This window comes from Somniosus microcephalus, chromosome 10, assembly GCF_052327205.1.
Source record: "Somniosus microcephalus isolate GS21.2 chromosome 10, FLI_Smic_1.0, whole genome shotgun sequence".
In the NCBI taxonomy this organism is placed as follows: Eukaryota; Metazoa; Chordata; class Chondrichthyes; order Squaliformes; family Somniosidae; genus Somniosus; species Somniosus microcephalus.
Genome location: NC_140996.1, coordinates 134,060,226 through 134,080,537, shown reverse-complemented (window position 1 = coordinate 134,080,537; position 20,312 = coordinate 134,060,226). Strand labels below are relative to the sequence as shown.

General features: G+C 51.2%; 1 protein-coding gene across 1 annotated transcript in view; it reads left to right on the top strand.

Annotated features, from left to right (window-relative positions):
* LOC147111703 (coiled-coil domain-containing protein 81-like) overlaps nucleotides 1-20,312 on the top strand; it is a 156,932-nt gene that overhangs the window by 30,854 nt on the left and 105,766 nt on the right. The window contains exon 5 of the mRNA XM_085998814.1: nucleotides 199-284. Within this exon, the coding sequence (XP_085854940.1) occupies nucleotides 199-284 (86 nt within the window). The remainder of the gene's footprint in view (nucleotides 1-198; nucleotides 285-20,312) is intronic.

Below are 20,312 nucleotides of genomic sequence, written 5' to 3'. Positions count from 1 at the left end.
ATTACTTCTCACTTGTCACAGAAATGTAAATATGTATAGAGAAAATGTAAAAAGTATCACATTCTTTGGAATCTCTTCAAAAAGAAATGGTGAATGAACAACACTTGACACACACATTGGTCATCAGTTGTGATAATAGAATTAATTGTATATCTATAACTTGTTCCACAATTAATACACATTTTTCTCTCCTAACAGAGACCTGGGACTGCAGACTCAATACAGTCAATCAAGGATGTGCGAGCAATTCGGCCTGCTACAACCAACTCTGTTCTGTTTCCCAGGTAAGAATAGTTGCACTTAGCTAATAATGATTCCTGAGAAGAAGAAAAAACAAATATAAAGCTACTGTTCCTACCTAAGTGCTTTATTAATTTTACTAAGGATTGGCCAGAAAGCAGATGACTAAATGTAAGCAGAAAATGTAATGTTAGTCCTATTTAAAGTCATTTAAAAACAAGCCATGAATATGGTGTTATGGTAAATACTCATGAGAATTATAATTTAGCACATTACATTTAGTTGAATACCCCACTACAGACTTAAGCACATATTCTAGGCTGGTACTTCAATGCAGTATGGAGGGATCTCTTCTTAGGCAGTCCCTCGGAACCGAGGATGACTTGCTTCCACATTAAAAATGAGTTTGCAGGTGACTGATGAGTCTAATGCGGGACCTACAGTCTCTGTCACAGGTGGGGCAGACGATGGTTGAAGGGGCGGGTGGGTGGGGTGCATGGGTTGACGTGCGCTCCTTGCGCTGCCTGCGCTTGGCTTCCGCTTGCTCCTGGCGAACAGACTCGAGGTGTTCGGTGCCTTCCCGGATGCTTCTCCTCCACTTTGTGCGGTCTTGAGCCAGGGATTACCAGGTGTCAGTGGGGATGTTACACTTTTTCAAGGAGGCTTTGAGGGTGTCCTTGAAGCATTTCCTCTGCCCACCTGGGGCTCTCTTGTCGTGCCGGAGCTCCGAGTAGAGCGCTTGTTTTGGGAGTCTCGTATCGGGCATGCGGACAATGTGACCCGTCCATCGGAGCTGATTGAGCGTGGTCAAAGCGTCGATGCTGGGGATGTTGGCCTGAGCAAGAACACTGACGTTGGTGCGCCTATCCTGCCAATGGATTTGCAGGATCTTGCGGAGGCAGCATTGGTGGTACCTCTCCAGTGCTTTGAGGTGCCTGCTGTACATGGTCCATGTCTCTGAGGCATACAGCAGGGCGGGTATCACTGCTGCTCTGTAGACCAGGAGCTTAGTGCCGGGTTTGAGGTCCTGGTCTTCAAACACTCTCTTCCTCAGGCGACCGAAGGCTGCACTGGCACACTGAAGGCGGTGTTGGACTTCGTCGTCGACGTCTGCCCTTGTTGACAGTAGGCTCCCGAGGTATGGAAAGTGGTCCATGTTGTCCAAGGCCTTGTCGTGGATTTTGATAATCGGGGGGGTAGTACTGTGTGGTGGGGGCAGGTTGGTAGAGGACCTTTGTCTTACGGATGTTTAATGTAAGGCCCATGCTCTCGCACGCTTCGGTGAAGGTGTTGACAATGGTTTGGAGTTCGACCTCCGAGTAAGCGCAGACGCAAGCGTCGTCTGCATACTGTAATTCGACGACAGAGGATGGGACGACCTTGGATCTGGACTGGAGGCGACGGAGGTTGAACAGTTTCCCGTTTGTTCTGTAAATTAGCTCCACACCAGTGAGGAACTTACTGAGGGTGAGATGGAGCATTGTAGCAAGGAAGATTGAGAAGAGCGTTGGTTCCATGACACAGCCTTGTTTGACCCCGGTTCGTACGTGTATTGGGTCTGTGGTGGAACCGTTGGTCAGTATCATGGCTTGCATGTTGTCGTGAAGCAGGCGGAGGATGGTGACAAACTTTTGAGGGCAGCCGAATTTGAGGAGGAGACTCCATGATCCCTCATGGTTGACAGTGTCGAAGGCCTTTGAGAGCTCAAAGAAGGCCATGTACAGCAGTTGGTGCTGTTCCCTGTATTTCTCTTGTAATTGACTTGCGGTGAAGATCATGTCCATTGTGCCCCTTAGTGGGCGGAATCCGCATTGCGACTCTGGGAGGAGCTCTTTGGCCACTGGGAGGAGGCGATTGAGGAGGATTCTTGCGATGACTTTCCCTGTGGCAGACAGCAAGGGAACTCCTCTGTAATTACCACAATTGGACTTGTCACCTTTCTTGAAGATGGTCACAATTACGGCGTCTGAGATCCCCTGGCATGCTCTCCTCCTTCCAGATAAGAGAAATGAGTTCATGAATTTGCGCCAGTAGTGCTTCTCCACCATGCTTTAGTGCCTCGGCAGGGATTCCATCTGCTCCTAAGGCCTTGTTGTTCTTCAGTTGTTGGAAGGCTTTTTCAACCTCATGCCGGGCTGGGGTTGTGCTGAGATGGTGGCGGGTATCATGCTGTGGGATGGAGTTGAGGACACTCGCGTCGAAGACAGAGTCGTGGTTAAGGAGCTCTTCGAAGTGCTCCTTCCAGCGGGCACTGACTGCCTCTCTGTCCTTGATGAGTACCTCTCTGTTCTTGGCCCGCAGTGGGGTAGGGCCTTGGGTGCTTGGGCCGTAGATGGTCTTGACTGCGCTAAAGAATCTGCGCACGTCGTGGTTGTCGGCTAGCTGCTGGATATCCTACGTTTTCTCCACCCACCATCTGTTCTTTAGGTCGCAAGTTTTTTGTTGGACCTCGGCCTTCAGGCATCTGTAGAGCTGCTTTCTTGCTCTCGAGTTGTGTTGCTGTTTCCAGATCAGGAATGCCTTGCGCTTGCAGCTTATTAGCTCCTGGATCTCCTGGTCATTCTCGTCGAACCAGTCTTGATGTTTCCTGGTCGAGTGACCGAGCGTCTCTTCACAGGTGCTGATTATGGAGGCCTTGAGTGCAGACCAGGCCCTGTGGGCACTCTGTGTCTCTGCATCAGACCGGAACGCCGTACTGCTATCATTGCCCGGGAGCTCAGACGTTTCGACATTGACATCGCCGCCCTAAGTGAGACCCGCCGGGCAGGGGAAGGCCAGCTCAAGGAGCAAGGCGGTGGCTACACCTTCTTCTGGAAAGGCAAACCTGAAGAAGAACGCCACCTCCATGGGGTGGGTTTCGCCATAAAAAATGAACTGGTTGGGCGTCTCAGAGACTCTCCTATTATCAGTATAAAAGAGCACCTCATGACTCTTCGGCTCACCCTAGCCCGGAACCAGTGCGCTCCGGTCATCAGTGCATACGCCCCAACACTGGAAGCCACAGAAGAGACCAAAGAGGAATTCTACTCCAGCCTCGAACAATCCCTGTCGCGAGTTCCAATGGGCGACAAGCTGATCCTCCTTGGCGACTTTAACGCCAGAGTTGGAAAGGACACAGACCGCTGGGGAGGTGTGATTGGCAGAGCGGGGGTAGGGAAAGCCAACTCCAATGGTACCCTCCTCCTGTCGAAATGCTTAGAACATGGCCTTGTCATAACCAACACCTTGTTCAGTCAGAGAGACAAGTACAAGGCTTCATGGCAGCACCCTCGCTCCAAGCACTGGCATCTGCTGGACTACGTCATCGTCCGAGCGATGGACCGCAAGGACGTCAGCATCACCCGCGCCATGACAGGAGCTGATGACTGCTGGACAGACCACCGCCTAATCTGCTCTGTCATCTCCATCAAAGTAGCCCCAAAACAGCGGTGGCAACAGAAACAATGCCGCAGGAAAATTAACACTGGAGCACTCAAAGACCCTGCTAAGAAAGCCCTATTCAGCCTGCGCCTCACAAACAACCTGACAACTGAGGGATTACTGCATTATTGGAGGTGCTGTCTTTCAGATGAAATGTTAAACTGAGGCTCTGTCTGCATATTTAGGTGGTTTGAAAGATCCCATGATAGGGAAGAAGTGCCTGGTGCCTTGGTCAATGTTCCTCCTTCAACCAATATTACCAAAAGTACATTACCTGATCATTCATTCCTCATTTGCTGTATTTTGGACCTTTGTGTGTTCATATTGGCTGTCATGTTTGCCTACATAACAGTAACTTCTAAAGTAATCCATTGACTTGTAATGTGGTACCAGAACCAATATGAATCAATAATTGGGACTGACCCCCCTTGTATCTTGTTTGAGCCATGCAAAGCAGAGGTACTATGCATGGGGCACCTACCATCATATCCACTAGTTAGCCCATTATTCAAGATGGTGAGTGAAGCATACCAGTTACCCACGCAAGTCCATAATAGCATATTCTTTAGGAGAAGAAGCACCACAATTTTTACAGAAATGCCTGGTACATACAATCTGAGGAAATGATGAGGCATTATATAAATAAAAGTTGTTTCTTCCAGTTTAGAGGATGCTAAAAGTTGCAGGCCTTTTAAAAAGATTTCTCATGGTACTAGGTTATAATTACAACTTAAAATAAATGCAGCAGTTTAATAAAAAATTTATCTTAAACTAGCTGGAGAACCCGGCGTTGCCAAGGGAACTGAAGAACCCTCTGCCATGTTTATAAAACTGTTGGGATTGAAGAACTCTTGCTAAGCACCCAGGAGGTGGTTGTTTAACTTCGTTTTTTGTTAATGGGGATCGCCAGTAGCCATATACTCCAGGTTTTACAGTTTTCCTTCTATGTGAATTTGGAGGTAGCAAGCAGAATTATAATTTTGCAATGTTATCATTGACATTAATGAGAGAGAGGGGGGGGGGGAGGAGAGAGAGAGAGAGAGAGAGAGAGAGAGAGAGAGAGGGAAGGAGAGAGAGAGAGAGAGAGAGAGAGGGGGAAGGAGAGAGAGAGAGAGAGAGAGAGGGGGGAAGGAGAGAGAGAGAGAGAGGGGGGAAGGAGAGAGAGAGAGAGAGGGGGGAAGGAGAGAGAGAGAGGGGGAAGGAGAGAGAGAGAGGGGGAAGGAGAGAGAGAGAGAGAGGGGGGAAGGAGAGAGAGAGAGGGGGGAAGGAGAGAGAGAGAGAGAGGGGGAAGGAGAGAGAGAGGGGGGAAGGAGAGAGAGAGGGGGGAAGGAGAGAGAGAGAGAGGGGGGAAGGAGAGAGAGAGAGAGGGGGGAAGGAGAGAGAGAGAGAGGGGGGAAGGAGAGCGAGAGAGGGGGGAAGGAGAGAGAGAGAGAGAGGGGGGAAGGAGAGAGAGAGAGAGAGGGGGAAGGAGAGAGAGAGAGAGGGGGGAAGGAGAGAGAGAGGGGGAAGGAGAGAGAGAGGGGGGGAAGGAGAGAGAGAGGGGGGGAAGGAGAGAGAGAGGGGGGGAAGGAGAGAGAGAGAGAGGGGGGAAGGAGAGAGGAGAGGGGGGAAGGAGAGGAGAGAGGGGGGAAGGAGAGAGAGAGGGGGAAGGAGAGAGAGAGGGAAGAAGAGAGAGAGAGGAAGGGGAGGGAGAGAGGAGGAGAGAGGGAAGGGAGAGAGAGGGAAGGAGAGAGAGGGAAGGAGAGAGAGAGAAGGGGGAGAGAGAGAGAGGGAGGGGGAAGGAGAGAGAGAGGGAGGGGGAAGGAGAGAGAGAGGGAGGGGGAAGGAGAGAGAGAGGGAGGGGGAAGGAGAGAGAGGGAGGGGGAAGGAGAGAGAGAGAAAGGGGGAAGGAGAGAGAGAGCGAGGAGGAAGGAGAGAGAGAGGGGGGAAGGAGAGAGAGAGGGGGGAGAGAGAGAGAGAGGGGGGAAGGAGAGAGAGAGGGGGGGAAGGAGAGAGAGAGGGGGGGGAAGGAGAGAGAGAGAGGGGGAAGAGAGAGAGGGGGGAGGGAGAGAGAGGGGGAAGGAGAGAGAGAGGAGAGAAGAGAAGAGAGAGGAAGACGGAGGGAGAGACGAGACAGAGACGGGAAGGAGAGAGAGGGAAGGAGAGAGAGGAAGGAGAGAGAGGAAGGGGGAGAGAGAGAGGGAGGGGGAAGGAGAGAGGAGAGGGAGGGGGAGGAGAGAGAGAGGGAGGGGGAAGGAGAGAGAGAGGGAGGGGGAAGGAGAGAGAGAGGGAGGGGGAAGGAGAGAGAGAGGGAGGGGAAGGAGAGAGAGGAGGGGAAGGAGAGAGAGAGAAAGGGGGAAGGAGAGAGAGAGCGAGGAGGAAGGACGAGAGAGAGGGAAGGGGAGAGAGAGAGAGAGGGAAGAGAGAGAGAGAGGGAGGAAGTTGAGAGGAGCGGAGCGCAGGCCGCGGTTTGGACTCAGAGCCTGGCCGCGGTGACCCGGAGCCCCCGTGCGCAGCCTAGCACCTCAGGCCCGGCCCGACTCACCTCAGCTCCAGCTCCCGCTCCGGCCCGACGCCACCAGCTCCCCACTCGCTGTCTCTCGGGTTCTCGGGCACCGCGCGGTTCTCTCTGTCTCTGTATCTCTTTTCCCGGTCCCGCACTCGTGGCAGGCCGCAGAGCTTAGGCCTCGCCCACACACGCCATGAAACGGCCCCCCATGACGCATCATACCGCGGTTCCCCCGTAGGATTGGTCAACCATCACGTCACTCACGCTAATGCGGCGCCCGTCGATTGAGTCCATCCACTCGTCAGTCACGCCGAAGAAGGCTTTGTTAAAATGAGTGGATTTTGTCCGTTTTTTGTAACTGCCCGAACAATTTTTGTCTGACCAAAAAATAAACACGCCTATGACACTCCCTAATCATAAGCTTTCTTTTGATGTAACATATGTGTAGGTACACTCTATAACTTTTGAGTTTACCGCGCGCATACACACAGACAGACAGACAAACTCATTTATTTATTATATATATATATAGACTAGCTGGAGTGCCGGCGTGCCGAGGCTTTTTCGAGGGCATGTTGTTGGAAGAGAGAGAGAGAGAGAGAGCGACTGGGGGGGAAGATAGAGAGCAACTGGGGGGGAAGAGAGAGAGAGCGACTGGGGAGGAAGAGAGAGCGAGCGACTGGGGGGAAGAGAGAGAGCGTACTGGGGGGGAAGAGAGAGAGCGAACCTGGGGGGGAAGAGAGAGAGCGACTGGGGGGGGAAGAGAGAGAGCGACCTGGGGGGGAAGAGAGAGAGCGATCTCGGGGGGGAAGAGAGAGAGCGACTGGGGGGGAAGAGAGAGAGCGATCTGGGGGAAGAGAGAGAGCGACTGGGGGGAAGAGAGAGAGTGATGGGGGGAAAGGGGAGGGGGGAAAGAGGGGGGGAGGGGGGAAAGAGAGGGGGGGAGGGGAGGAAGAAGGGGAGGGGGGAAGGGCAGGAGGTGGAAGAAGAAGCCGGGGGGAAGTGGAGTGGGGGGGGAGGGGGCAGGGGAGGAGGAGGAGGGGAGGGGAGGGGGGGAAGGGGGGAGAGTCCCCGAGCCCCTGATCTCCCGAGCCCGCCCCCCCATCACCCCGAGCCCCGGCCCTCCCCATCACCCGAGCCCCGCCCCCCCGATCTCCCGAGCCCCACCCCCCCCGATCTCCGCCCCCCCAGATCTCCGGAGCCCCGGAGCCCCCCCCCCGATCCCCGCCCCCCCCGATCTCCCGAGCCCTGCCCCCCCGATCTCCCTAGCCCGCCCCCCCATCTCCCGAGGTCCCGCCCCGCGATCTCCCGATGTCCCGCCCCGCGATCTCCCGATGTCCCGCCTCCCGATCTCCCGCCCCGCGATGTCGCGAGCCCCGCCCCCCCGATGTCCCGAGCACCGCCCCCCGCCCTCCCGCTCTCCGGAGCCCCGCCCTCCCGAGCTGGCTTCAAGACCGCCGATTGCGGCTCAGAGACGGCCGGCGGGCCCGGTTGCCGGGTAACCCTTCTCGCTCTCCAAGCCGATTGCGGCTGTGAGAGACGGCCGGTGGGCCCGGTTGCCGGGGTAACCCTTGCCGCTCTCTAAGCCCCGCCCGAGATCCGCACTCCCGAGAGCCCCGCCTCCCCCGCCCGAGCCGAGCGGGGAACAGAGAGAGACGCCGCGTCTCAGCTGCTCCTGCTGCGCGCGCACCCTTTAGTAAGGTAGCGGCGCTCGGCTGAGGCCCGCCCCTCCAGCCTTCACAAAGATGGCGGCGATCGGGGGCCGCTTGTTGACTGGGGCCGGGAGGTGCCTAGCTCGGGCGTGGGTGCGGAGGAGAGGCCGAGGCTTCGAGGCCTACCTGGAAAAACGGGGAAAGGTAGGAAAATTAATGAGATTAGATAAAAGATTTAGAAAGTAATTAACTTTTTTAAAAAAAGAATTTGGCCTAGAAATTCAGTGGCCTGCGCCACCAGTTTGCGCCCAAAGAGGGCTTTTGCGCCACTGTGCAAACCTACCGCGATATTTAGTGGGGCGCTAATGGCGGCGTTAGCCATTAGCGCTGCGCCGCCACCGATGACGTCATCGGTGTGCGCAGCGCCCCGCTATCGCCCCGCTGGCCATATTTGGTTGCTGCCGCCTCGCCTGCGCCAGCCGCAAACAGCGACCGGTACACGGGGCCTACCTGTGCCGGTACTGGGGCGATTTAAGGTGGAGGTGCGGCCGGCCGCTTTTTCGGCGGCCGCCTGCCCGCACCTCCTTCCCCAGCCTCCTACACCCACCCCCCGCGGCATTGCCGGCTGTTTCCAGAGAGCCCGGCACTTCTCCTTGGTGCCGGGCTCATTTGCCGGCACTCACGAGCGGGGATCGCGCTGTTGCAGGCACCTCCCCCTTAAGAATTAGAGGAAGGCCTGCAGTACCGCAGGCTGCCGTGCCGCAGCGGGTGGCGCTGCGGCACTTTACACGCCGATATTCAGTTTCAGCGCCCCAAGCGGGGCGCCGAAACCCTTGTTTAGCGGCCGGCTTCAACTTGGGGCGCTGAAACTGAATTTCCCGCTGGCGCAAGTGGCTCCGCGCGCAGCGGTAATTCCGGCGCCCAGGCGAGCTGGGCGCCCCTAACTGAATTTCTAGGCCTTTGTGTTTTAAAAGCAACGTTTTTTTGAAAGACGCAGAAAGCGGGAAAAAGAAAGGAAAAGTTTGGAATCAAGATGGTGGCGACTCACCTCGGTTCAGAACGATAAGGCCCGCCCACACACGCACCGTCAGGTCGCCAAAGCGTAGGATTGGTCAATCGTCCCGTCACTCGACCGTAGGAGGGCCCGGCCGCACGCGCCAGCAACCCGGCGTACGATTGGTCGACCTCGAGGTCACTCTGCCGCTAATGAGCGGATAATGAGATGCTAATGAGCGGAATGTTGAAGGTTTTTCGGATACCGCGGGCGCGATTTTCGTCTGGCCGAAACGTAAATACGCTTACCAGGGTTTCGGAAAGGTAAGCTTTCTTTCGACGTAAATCACGCGTAGGTACGCTCTGTAACTTTCGAGCGCATAGCCGGACAGACGCACACCCGAGGACAGACAGACAGAAGGACAGACAGATAGACAGACAGACAGATAGACAGAAGTATCCGTTTATATATATAGATTACTTCAGTTAAGTCAAGACAGCTAATCAAAATTTAGTTGTCACTATTCAAATTTACTGTCTCTGAGTTAATTTTCATATTGGCCCAGAAATTCAGGTCGGCGGCTTCCCGCGGGTGCAAGCCCCCGACCTGCACTTACCTTGCGCGCCGGCCGTTGAGCTGTGGGCCCCCATGGAATTGCGATCCTGGGCCTCTTCCAACTGCCGGCGCGCAGTGCTTGCGTATCCCAGGGGCGCAGTTAGTTCGATGCATCCCCTGGGATCACGTGGGCCATGGAGAGCCAATGGTAGCAGGGAATGCTTGGGAGGACTCGTAAAAATCAACATTTCATTGTGCAGTACACACGTCTGCTGCATATATAACAAGTAAAATTGAATTGAATTGAATTGAATTCATAACTTTGACAGGACCTGTCAAACCTATAAATACTATAAGCCCCAAAACATCACTAAATCTTCAAATACATTTTTAAAAAACATCACATTTTTAAAATAAACTATAAATTACATGAAATAACTATTTTAAACAATAATTTAAATTTTTGAAAAATTAATTACATTTTCTAAAAATAAACTTACCTTTCTTTAAAGTATTTAAAAATAATAAACCTGTGGAAAAAATGTTTTAATTTTAATTAATTCACCACTTACCTTGTAAAAAGCAGGCCTTGTGACTGCTTTTTACATGTCTAACTTCTGGAGACTTACCCTCCTGGGAAAACCTACAAAGAAACCGTAAGTTCGATGCGCACGCGCTGCCTCTCCTGCGCATGCGTTCAAATTCTGAACCCCTTTCAGGGGAACGGAAGTGCCGGTTTCCCACGCATGCGCAGTGCATGCACGAAACCAGCACTTCCATTGGGCTTACGGGTGAGTACCCCATGCGTACTCACCCGTGGAGACCCGAATTTCTGGGCCATTATATATGAAAAATGATGCTGGTGAATGCAAATGAACAACATTATAAAATGATAATAGAAGACAACAAAATGAAGTCCAGAAAAGACACTGGTCATGCTCTTCTCAATCTGAGCTTTTTATTCTTGTCAAACATTTGATCAAGCATCAAAACACTTTCCTAGGAACAGCCACAGCACTACCAACATGTGAAGGAAGGGAAAATGTGTGAGCAGTGATAGGAATAAATGAGTCAAAAGCAAAATTTAATACAATGCTCAAAGAGCAAGATAGTGTCGTGGTGACGGGGCACTGAAAAAAATCTAACTTGGTCAGAGGATCAAATTCTATGGGCTGGATTTTGTCATGGGGCGGGCTGGGGTCGTGTCATCCGCTTTTCGTGTTATCCACCTGATTCCAAATCGATGTGGGAGATTGATGCGATTTTCACATATTTGGGCAATTGAGTTCCAGCGTGTGGGAACCCATGGCCCAATTAGTTTTTTCAGTCTGAGACTCGCCTCCAATGATGCCATCATTGCTGCTGCATTTAAGGTTTGCAAGAAGCCTTGCTTCTTCTGCAGACTGCCAACCTTTTGACCTTTTCAGTGAGAGGGACCTGGAGGCAGAATGAGCAGCGGGAGACCTAAGTCTGCTCCCAGGTTTGATGACATCGCCCTGCAAGCTTTGGTGGAGGGAGCAAGAGCTAGTAAGGAGGTGCTCTTCCCTTCTTCAGGGAGGAAGAAGCCTCCCCAGCAAACGAAGGCTGTGTGGGTCCAGGTGGCCCAGGAGGTGAACTCGTTGTCCCTCATCCGCAGAACCTGGCTTCAGTGCAGGAAGAGATTTCATGACCTTCTGCGCACTGGAAAAGTGAGTATGACTTTGCCATCACCCTCAATCTGATCCCCATTGCCTCTCCTCACCAGCACTCAGCTTTGGCAACCTCTTCCTCCACATCCCACTTGACACTGACATCCATGCACCCTTACCCATTCCCTCTCTCTCTATGGTTACATTCACCTAACATTCGACTACGCAGCCCTCACACTCCCTATCACTGTGATGCTATGAAAACAACTTACAAAACACAGGGAGGGCCCTTGGTCTTGCCAACTCACTCCATCTTTGTCTCCTAAGCATCTATGCTATGGATTCTCTACACTTACTCCTTCATTCTCACTCAAACTCCACTTGTCTCCCTCATTGCAGGAAAAGAGAGCTCACAGTAAGAGGGAAAGGGCGAGGACAGGAGGAGGGCCACCCTCAGTAGCCCACCTCACCCCTTGGGAGGAGGCGGTCCTGGAGATTGTGGGACTGGAGGACGATGCGCAAGTGGGGGATGGACAGACGGGTGCATCAGAGAAAGCTGGTGACAGAATAGCTTTTCATCTCTCTCATTGACATTGCATGAGTCACTGATAATGATTCTGAAGCTCTAACAGATAGACTTATGATCATCTGCAAGATGCAATGTGCATGTAACAGCCTGAGTCTCCAGACTCCTCAGAGGAAGCTGCAACCTCTGAGGGCGCAGCGTCAGCAGAATTCAGACAACCCAGCACCAGCGCAGACACTCACACCTCGGTGGGTCCATCGCGAGATAGAGTAGTGTTGTCACCTGGCGTATCACAGCTCACAAGTGAGTATCAGCAGATTGTGGAGACAGGGACAGCAGTGGAGAGTGCTAGTCAGAGGGCGCAGGACTCTCCCAGCTCGGCTCAGCTGCATGTCGACCCTGTGCCTCTGGGTCCATCCAGAAGAACAGCGGTGCTGGAACTCCAGGAACAGGTGCAGGAGTCTCTGGCAGGTTTTGTCTCCAGGGTCGCTGCGAGTGTGGAGCGAATGGAGGAGTCCATCGCGAACATGAGCAGAGCCTTTGTGGAGTCATTGGCACATGAACGCAGCACCACCACAGAAAGGATGGCAACCTCCATGGAAAGGCTGGCTACAGCCATGGAGGAGCAATGGTCAGCTATTAAACAGAGGAACCAGAGCTTCATGGAAGTCCTTCTGAATAGGACTGCCAGTGCAGATACGGGTCCCCATGGCCCCCCTGATGTGCAGCAGGGTGCTCTCAAGCCACTTGCAAACGCTGAGGGGGACCTGACCCATGAGAGGAAAGTTGGTGGCAGACACCAAGGAAGTGGGGGCTCCTCTCCAAGCACTCACACTTCCCTGCCACTGCAGAGCCCTCGGTCAGAGCCCCACCAGAGTCCCCACCCAACTGAGATCGGCGTCTCAACCCCTGCACAGCCGCAGGAGCAGCAGACTGTTGACGAGCCCTCACACGTTCGCAACCCCAGAGGATGCCCGCCAAAGGTGTCGAGACAGGAGCAGCAAGAAAGTGAGCAAGGGGCCTCCATATCTGCTGAAGCTACAGGGGAAGCACCACGTAGGAGCACGTGTAAGAGAAAGATACTGCACAAATAGTCACAAGGGTAGTCACTTGGGTGAAATGGTGTGTTTATTTTTAAAATGCCATCAGTTGGTTATTGTAAATTAAAATTCTGATGGCAACAGTTGCAGTTGTGGCGTGTGTAATTTCGCAAATGGGACTTCCACATTGAGGGCTTAGGGTTACTTGCAATTGTCAGTATGGTGGTCAGAGTGCTAGGAATCCTCTGGTTCTTGGTCATTGTCGATGCTCTGGTAAGAAGCTGCGAGGCAAAAGTGCTTGATTGGCTAGGCTAAGCAAATCTGGCCAAGATGAGTGCGTTCCTTGCATCCCGGGCAGCAATGTGGTCGCGCGCTGGCGCCTTCTGGCCTGTGCAGCTTCAGGTGGGTGAGCATCAGCTTGGCGCTCCTGTTGTTGCTGCTGCTGTTGGTGGTGCTGTTGTTCATGGTTCTGCTGCTGCCACGGCTGGCCTTCATCTGAATCTGATGTCCAGGAGGAAAGGAAATAAATGGTTCCCATGCTTCTGGTATATGCCTCAGTCGAGGAAGTGCTCATTCAAGGTGGGGAGAGGCGTTTCCCAGGAGGTCACACTGGAGATGGTGTCAGGCTCCAAACTTCCACAGCTATGGTTATGCCTGCTAAAAGTTCCCCCAGGCCTGAGACAACAAAACCCTGCCACCTGTAAATGATGACTGATCAAATCTCCTTTTTAATGGTGGAGCTGCAGCTGATAGTCAGCAACCCAATTGTGCTCCCGCCAGGTTTCACCGTCGTGTTTCAGAGGCGACGTGAATCACGTGGGAAACGTGCTAAAATCGGAAAGGCCTCTCAAAATGGGATTATAGAGGGAATTTAGTGGTTGTTAAGGGCCTTAAGGGCCTATCCCGCCTCTTGGAGGTGGGACGGAGACGGGATCAGAAACCACGCATTTGGGAAAATTGCATGGAGGCGGGATCGGGCCCGCCCGCCACTTTTTGCAATTTTAACACCCCACACGCCTCCATTCCCGCCTCCTCAGGCCTGGCAAAATCCAGCCCTAAATCTTCAAGACTGTACTTGAAGTCAGAGCATCTATTTCAGAGTTCCAGAGGAGTGGTAAGTTTTAATATTTTCTGTAATCTTCTAGCACAACAAAGTAGTTGGAAAAACACTGCACATAAATCTAATATCTTACTTTAAAGTTTCTAATGCACATGTAAATTGTAATGTGATAATATAAAATAATCTCTAGTAGCATAGCACCCGCGTTTGTAGGACTCTTTCAAAATCATCTCTGCAGTTGCCTCCAGTTTTGTAATGTATATACCTTTAAGGGGGGGGACTACTTTTTACAGCTCATGTATACTGTAGTACCGGCAGTGACCACACCTGTATATAGCACTGAGTAGTAATCTGTACAGTCAGTTCAACTGTGAGCCACGTTGAGTAAACACCTGTTGTACCGTTTCTGCTGCAGTCTGTATCTTATTATACCCAGACACAACATTGACGACGAGGCAAGTTCGAACCTACCTGCAACTCTGCATCACCTCCCGGGGATTCGTTCCTGGAGATCAGTGGATTGGAGGTCAAGGCCAGAGATTCGGGCGTCGACCACGGGCAATCGCCCAGTCATCCAGCAGAGACTCGAGAATTGCGGGGGAGACTGTCGAGAGCCAGGCTTGGCTTTCCAGTCGAGGTGGTCCAGCGCAACGGGCTGGCAACAGGTAGTGTGCAGACCCTTCCCGGACAGCGGCGGGCTAGAGTCCGACCGAGCGGCACAGCAAAGGGCCGAGCAGCGTCGACGGGGGAGAGAGAGAGAGGGCAGAGCGCACAGGGCGCAGCCGGTGTTCAGGGGCCGAGCAGCGTCGGAGAGAGGGAGAGAGAGACGCGCAGAAACCCGCGAGGCGCCGCCATTGCCACGAGGACCGCCGAGTGCGGCGTTGGCAGCAGCGGGGGAGGAAGGAAAGCGCGGGAGACGCCATTTTAAGCCATTGGGAGACGCCATTTTAAACCACACCCAAAATGCCGAAGAGTGGCAGTATCACCGCATTTGACAATGAAGTCGAAGATTGGACTACATATGTCGAGCGAATAGAGGTGTACTGCAAGGCAAATGAGGTGTCAGATGACAAGAAAGCGTCGGTATTGTTAAATTTAATGGGTGCAAAGATGTATGGGTTATTACGAAATCTAGTAACCCCAACGAAGCCAATGGAAAAGAGTTTTGAAGACATAGTAACGATACTACAGGAACATTTAAACCCCACACCGCTGCTGATAGCAGAAAGATTCAAGTTTCACAAACGGAACCAGCATAAGGATGAAAGCAATGCTGATTATTTAACAGAACTGCGCAAACTATCGAAACACTGCCAGTTTGGAGTGGGACTGGCAGATACCTTAAGGGACAAGTTTGTGTGTGGGCTTCAAAGTGAAGGAACCCAGAAACGGCTTTTATCTGAAAAGGACCTTATGCTGGAAAAGGCTTTCAGCATTGCGGTATCATATGAAGCAGCAGCACGGGGCACTGCAGAGATACAACAGAGACCGCAAGAATATGGCACAAACGAAATGTTATATGGAACAGAGAAGTGCTATCGCTGCGGCAGAACAACACATGACCAGAATAATTGCTGGTTCAAAGACAAAGTGTGCAGACAGTGTGGAAAAGTAGGACACATAGCACGAGTCTGCAGGTCGGGAAAGAAAACCAGCAATAAGAAACCTACCAAAGGAAAGTACAAAAAGGTACATAAGATGACGGAGAATAGTTCAGACGAACAAAAGAGTGATAACGACTCCGAAAGCAGGGAACTGAGTTGTCTGAAACTACATAATGTGATCACAACGGAGGATCACCGAACCATTTGGGTCACTCTCAAGATAGCAGGAGTCCAGGTAAAGATGGAATTGGACACAGGATCAGCCCTAACAGTCATAAACCGACGGGACTACGAGCGGCTATTCTCACACATACCCTTGAGAGACACAAAAATTATTTTGAAGACGTACACGGGGCAAAAAGCCTACCCCAAAGGAAAAATAGGGGTGACCGTTATATATAACGGTAAGGAAATACCAAAATTAGACCTGTATGTATTGCAATATGGAGGACCACCATTACTGGGACATGAATGGATCCGGAAAATACAACTGGATTGGCATTCCATACAGGCACTGACTGTGGCTGACAAAAAGGATGACGACGTCACACCTGGGCGACTGTCAAAGATCCTAACTGACGCGAAAGAAGTGTTCCAGCAAGGACTCGGAACACTAAAAGGCATGACAGCGATGATTAAAATTGAAGAAAACGGAAGCCCAAAATTTTTTAAGGCCAGACCGGTACCTTATACGATCAGCCCAGCCGTCGAAGCAGAGCTGGAGAGTCTGGAACGTTCAGGTGTACTGTCCAAGGTAGACTGGAGCGAGTGGGCTACACCCATCGTCCCTGTGATGAAAATGTCGTTGAGCAGCACGCCTGGGGAACCAAGGAAGGTTCGCATCTGTGGGGACTTTAAGTTAACAGTGAACCCGGTCCTTCACACCGTACAATATCCACTTCCGCGGATTGAAGATATTTTCGCCTCGCTATCTGGAGGGAAACGCTTCACTAAGATTGATCTGGCCCAGGCGTATCTGCAAATGGAGGTAGAAGAAGCATCAAAATATACCTCACAATCAACACCCATAAAGGTCTCTACCAATACAACCGGCTGGTATTCGGGGTAGCATCAGCTCCGGCTATTTGGCAGAGGGCAATGGAACAAGTCCTGCAAGGGATCCCAGGGACCCAGTGTTATTTGGACGACATCCTGGTCACGGGCGAAAATGACAGTGATCACCTTGCCAACCTGGAGCAGGTGCTCACTAGATTGCAGGAATATGGGCTCCGAGCTAACCGCCCCAAATGCGAGTTTTTTAGAAAACAGATCTCGTATTGTGGCCACGTTATCGATAAAGAGGGGTTACATAAGTCCCCAGAGAAGATTGAGGCAGTAGTCAAGGCTCCAGCACCGGAAAATGTGTCACAACTGAGGTCGTTCCTCGGGCTGGTAAACTACTACCATAAGTTCTTGCCAAATTTGTCTACAATACTACACCCACTGAACACCCTACTGCAAACTGGGGTGCCATGGAAGTGGAGTGACGAATGTAGACGAGCTTTCCAGAAGAGCAAAACACTAATCACATCGAAAGAGGTATTGGCCCATTACAACCCAGCATTACCAATTCGGTTGGCATGTGATGCGTCACCCTACGGCATTGGAGCGGTGCTGTCGCACAAATTCTCGGACGGCTCAGAGAGGCCAATAGCCTTTGCGTCACGACCACTAACCTCAGCCGAGCGTAACTACGCCCAGATTGACAGGGAGGCCCTCAGCCTAGTGTGGGGAGTGAAAAAGTTCAATCACTATCTGCACGGGCAGAAATTCACCTTGCTGACTGATCACCAGCCTCTTGTCTCCATTTTTAATCCGAAGAAGGGCGTTCCGGTGATGACTGCGCAATGACTACAAAGATGGTCACTTTTTCTAGGGGCGCACCACTATGAGATTGAATATAAGGGCACGAAACAGCATGGAAATGCTGATGGGCTATCGCGCCTGCCACTGCCTACTGCGGAGGAAGCACCAGCAGTGGATCCTGTCGAAATATTCCATTCGACTATAGTTGAATACCTACCGGTAACTCATGTTTGTATCGAAAAGGAAACCCGAAATGACCCGACACTGTCTCGGGTATATGATTTGACGGTGAAGGGATGGCCAGCACATTCTCGACAAGGAGAGAACAGCTGTCAGTGTGCCGGGGGACCTTGATGTGTGGATCCCAAGTGGTAATTCCACCCAAGTTAAGGGATAGAGTGCTCAATGAGCTTCATGAGGGTCATCTGGGAGGGGTAAAAATGAAAAGCCTAGCCAGGGCTTATGTGTGGTGGCCGGGAATCGATAAACAAATCGAGGACCTGACCAAGAGCTGCTCAGGATGCCAGAAAGTCCAAAATGCACCACCACAGGCCCCTCTACACCCATGGGAGTGGCCCTCATCTCCATGGCAACGGGTGCATATTGATTTTGCTGGTCCGTTCATGGACTCAATGTTTTTAATAGCCGTGGATGCGCACTCGAAATGGCCTGAGGTCATCAAAATGTCCTCCACCACCACGGAGAAAACTATTGCAGTCCTACGGACCATTTTTGCCAGGAATGGCTTGCCAGAACAGATTTGCTCCGACAACGGACCACAGTTTGTGTCCGAAGAGTTCCGGAGGTTCTTGAAAAAGAATGGGGTAAGGCATTACACATCCGCCCCGTATCATCCAGCCACAAATGGATTGGCTGAGAGGTTCGTACAAACCTTTAAGAAGGCAATAAAGGCTATGTACAATGACAACATTCCGCTGCAGCACAATGTGTACAATTTCCTGTTCGTCTACCGGAATGCGACACATGCAGTCACCAACCAGGCCCCAGCCATGATGTTCTTTAACCGAAGGTTAAGATCTCGCCTGGATTTGCTCAGACCAAACGTACGAAGAGATGTTGAGAGTAAGCAATTCCAGCACATCCATGAGAAGCCAACAAGGAGCTTCAATGTAGGGCAACCAGTCTTGGCCCGCGACTACCGAACAGAAAAATGGCAGCCAGAAACGATATGCATATGGCAGGGCCCACTAATGTACACAGTGGACGTTGGGGAGAGCATCGTGAGACGCCATGCTGACCAGATCCTAGAGTCACAGGAACAAGTCAACCCCATGCCTCGCCCATACGTACCTGGTGATGAACCCGACGTCCAGGTCGCATCTACCCCAGAAACAGTAGCATCGGAAGCTGATGAACCAACCGACGACAGGGGGCCAGAATCGACTCCGCACCAAGAGCAAGACACTCGGGAAAGGCGCTATCCAGAAAGGATCAGGAGGCCTCCCCAAAGACTGAATATATAAATCGACTATTTTCAGCAATGTTGCATGTTAAAAGTGTTCATTGTAATTAGTTGATATTTAATTGTTAAATGAGTGTTATGGTACTGTTAATCTAAAAGGGGAGGAATTGTAATGTATATACCTTTTAAGGGGGGGACTACTTTTTACAGCTCATGTATACTGTAGTACCGGTAGTGACCACACCTGTATATAGCACTGAGTAGTAATCTGTACAGTCAGTTCAACTGTGAGCCACGTTGAGTAAACACCTGTTGTACCGTTTCTGCTGCAGTCTGTATCTTATTATACCCAGACACAAGTTTCACTATACTGTATATGTAGTAATAACAATTTGCATAAATCCCTTTCTTGTCTCTTCGGATAAGTCACCTTCTAGCTGCACTTCATCTGTTGAAGTGGCCATTACCATTTCAGAAGAACACTTGACAATCCATGAGAAGTTCAGGAGTCCACTAGTGAAGAGCAATTGTCATCAGAAAAGTAACTATCTAGGGAGATTAGTCAACAGTGTGCTGCTGAGTCTTGTCAGATCATCCACGAGGTCTGCTTTGAGGTACTTCACAGATGTGATGCGACAATGTCCACTATTGTCCATCATGCCAGATTTTTGTATCAATGATATGTTGGATTACATCGTAAGCAATATCCTCAGATTGTATGTACCAGGCATTTCTGTAAAAATTGTGGTGCTTCTTTTCCTAAATAATATGCTATTATGGACTTGCGTGGGTATCTGGTATGCTTCACTCACCATCTTGAATAATGGGCTAACCAGTGTATATGATGGTAGGTGCCCCATGCACAGCACCTCTGCTTTGCATGGCTCAAACGAGATACAAGGGGCATCAGTCCCAATTATTGATTCATATTGGTTCTGGTAGATGCCACCTTTAGCTTGGACAAAGTTCTTTGAGGTCACACTGAGAAGGGGCACTGTGGTCTTTCTTTTGTCTCTACAGTGACAGCAAAGTCCTAATGTAGGTTAAGCTGCTGATATAAAAGATATTTGTCCAAACCGTCTCCTTCGTAGTTTGGAGTCCCTCAACATGCAATGGAAAGGCTTCCTTTGACCCAGAGGTCCAGCATCACAGTGTGAGAAGGATTTAGGGCAAAATGAGGAAATGACCTCTGGGAAAGAGGGCTCCAACCAACACTGATCTGTCTATCAATAACCTGGAGGGGAAGTTGACCTCACTGCATAGAGATCTCCCTTTGCCAAAGTCCCTTTCATGATGACCTGGATTAGGCAGTTGGTGATGAATAACCCTAGTATATGGCATTGGACTTGGTGTCTAGAATATTAATGTGGTTGGCACATTTCAAGCTGTCTTGCATTGATTCTTTCACCATAATGAAGGCATTGCAAGGCTATGGGGAAAGAGTGGAGGAGTGGGATTAATTGGATAGCTCTTTCAAATAGCCAGCACAGGCACAATGGGCCAAATGGCCACATTATGTCCTGTATGATTCTATGATACTGTGCACTTCCAACTAGAGGGGTATGGTGTGTGCCCATACTATGGCCAGGAGCACAGGGTAATGCATTCACACATTTTATGGTTAAGTTCTGTTCACCATGCCGATCAAAAGGAATTCCAGGAACTGACTGTTCACCTATCAAAGACTCAAATCCATGCTTGCCCTCGGACTTTTCTCCTGGGGGGATGGGGAGGTGGCTAAGCGCATTCTCTTTAGAGTCAAGTTGACTCCAAATTGACACACCCAATGGAGAATCGCCAGACCCATTTCACATAGGACTTCTACATCAGCTAACTTTCTTCCCATTAGCCTGAGCTGGATTCAAATTCAGGTTCT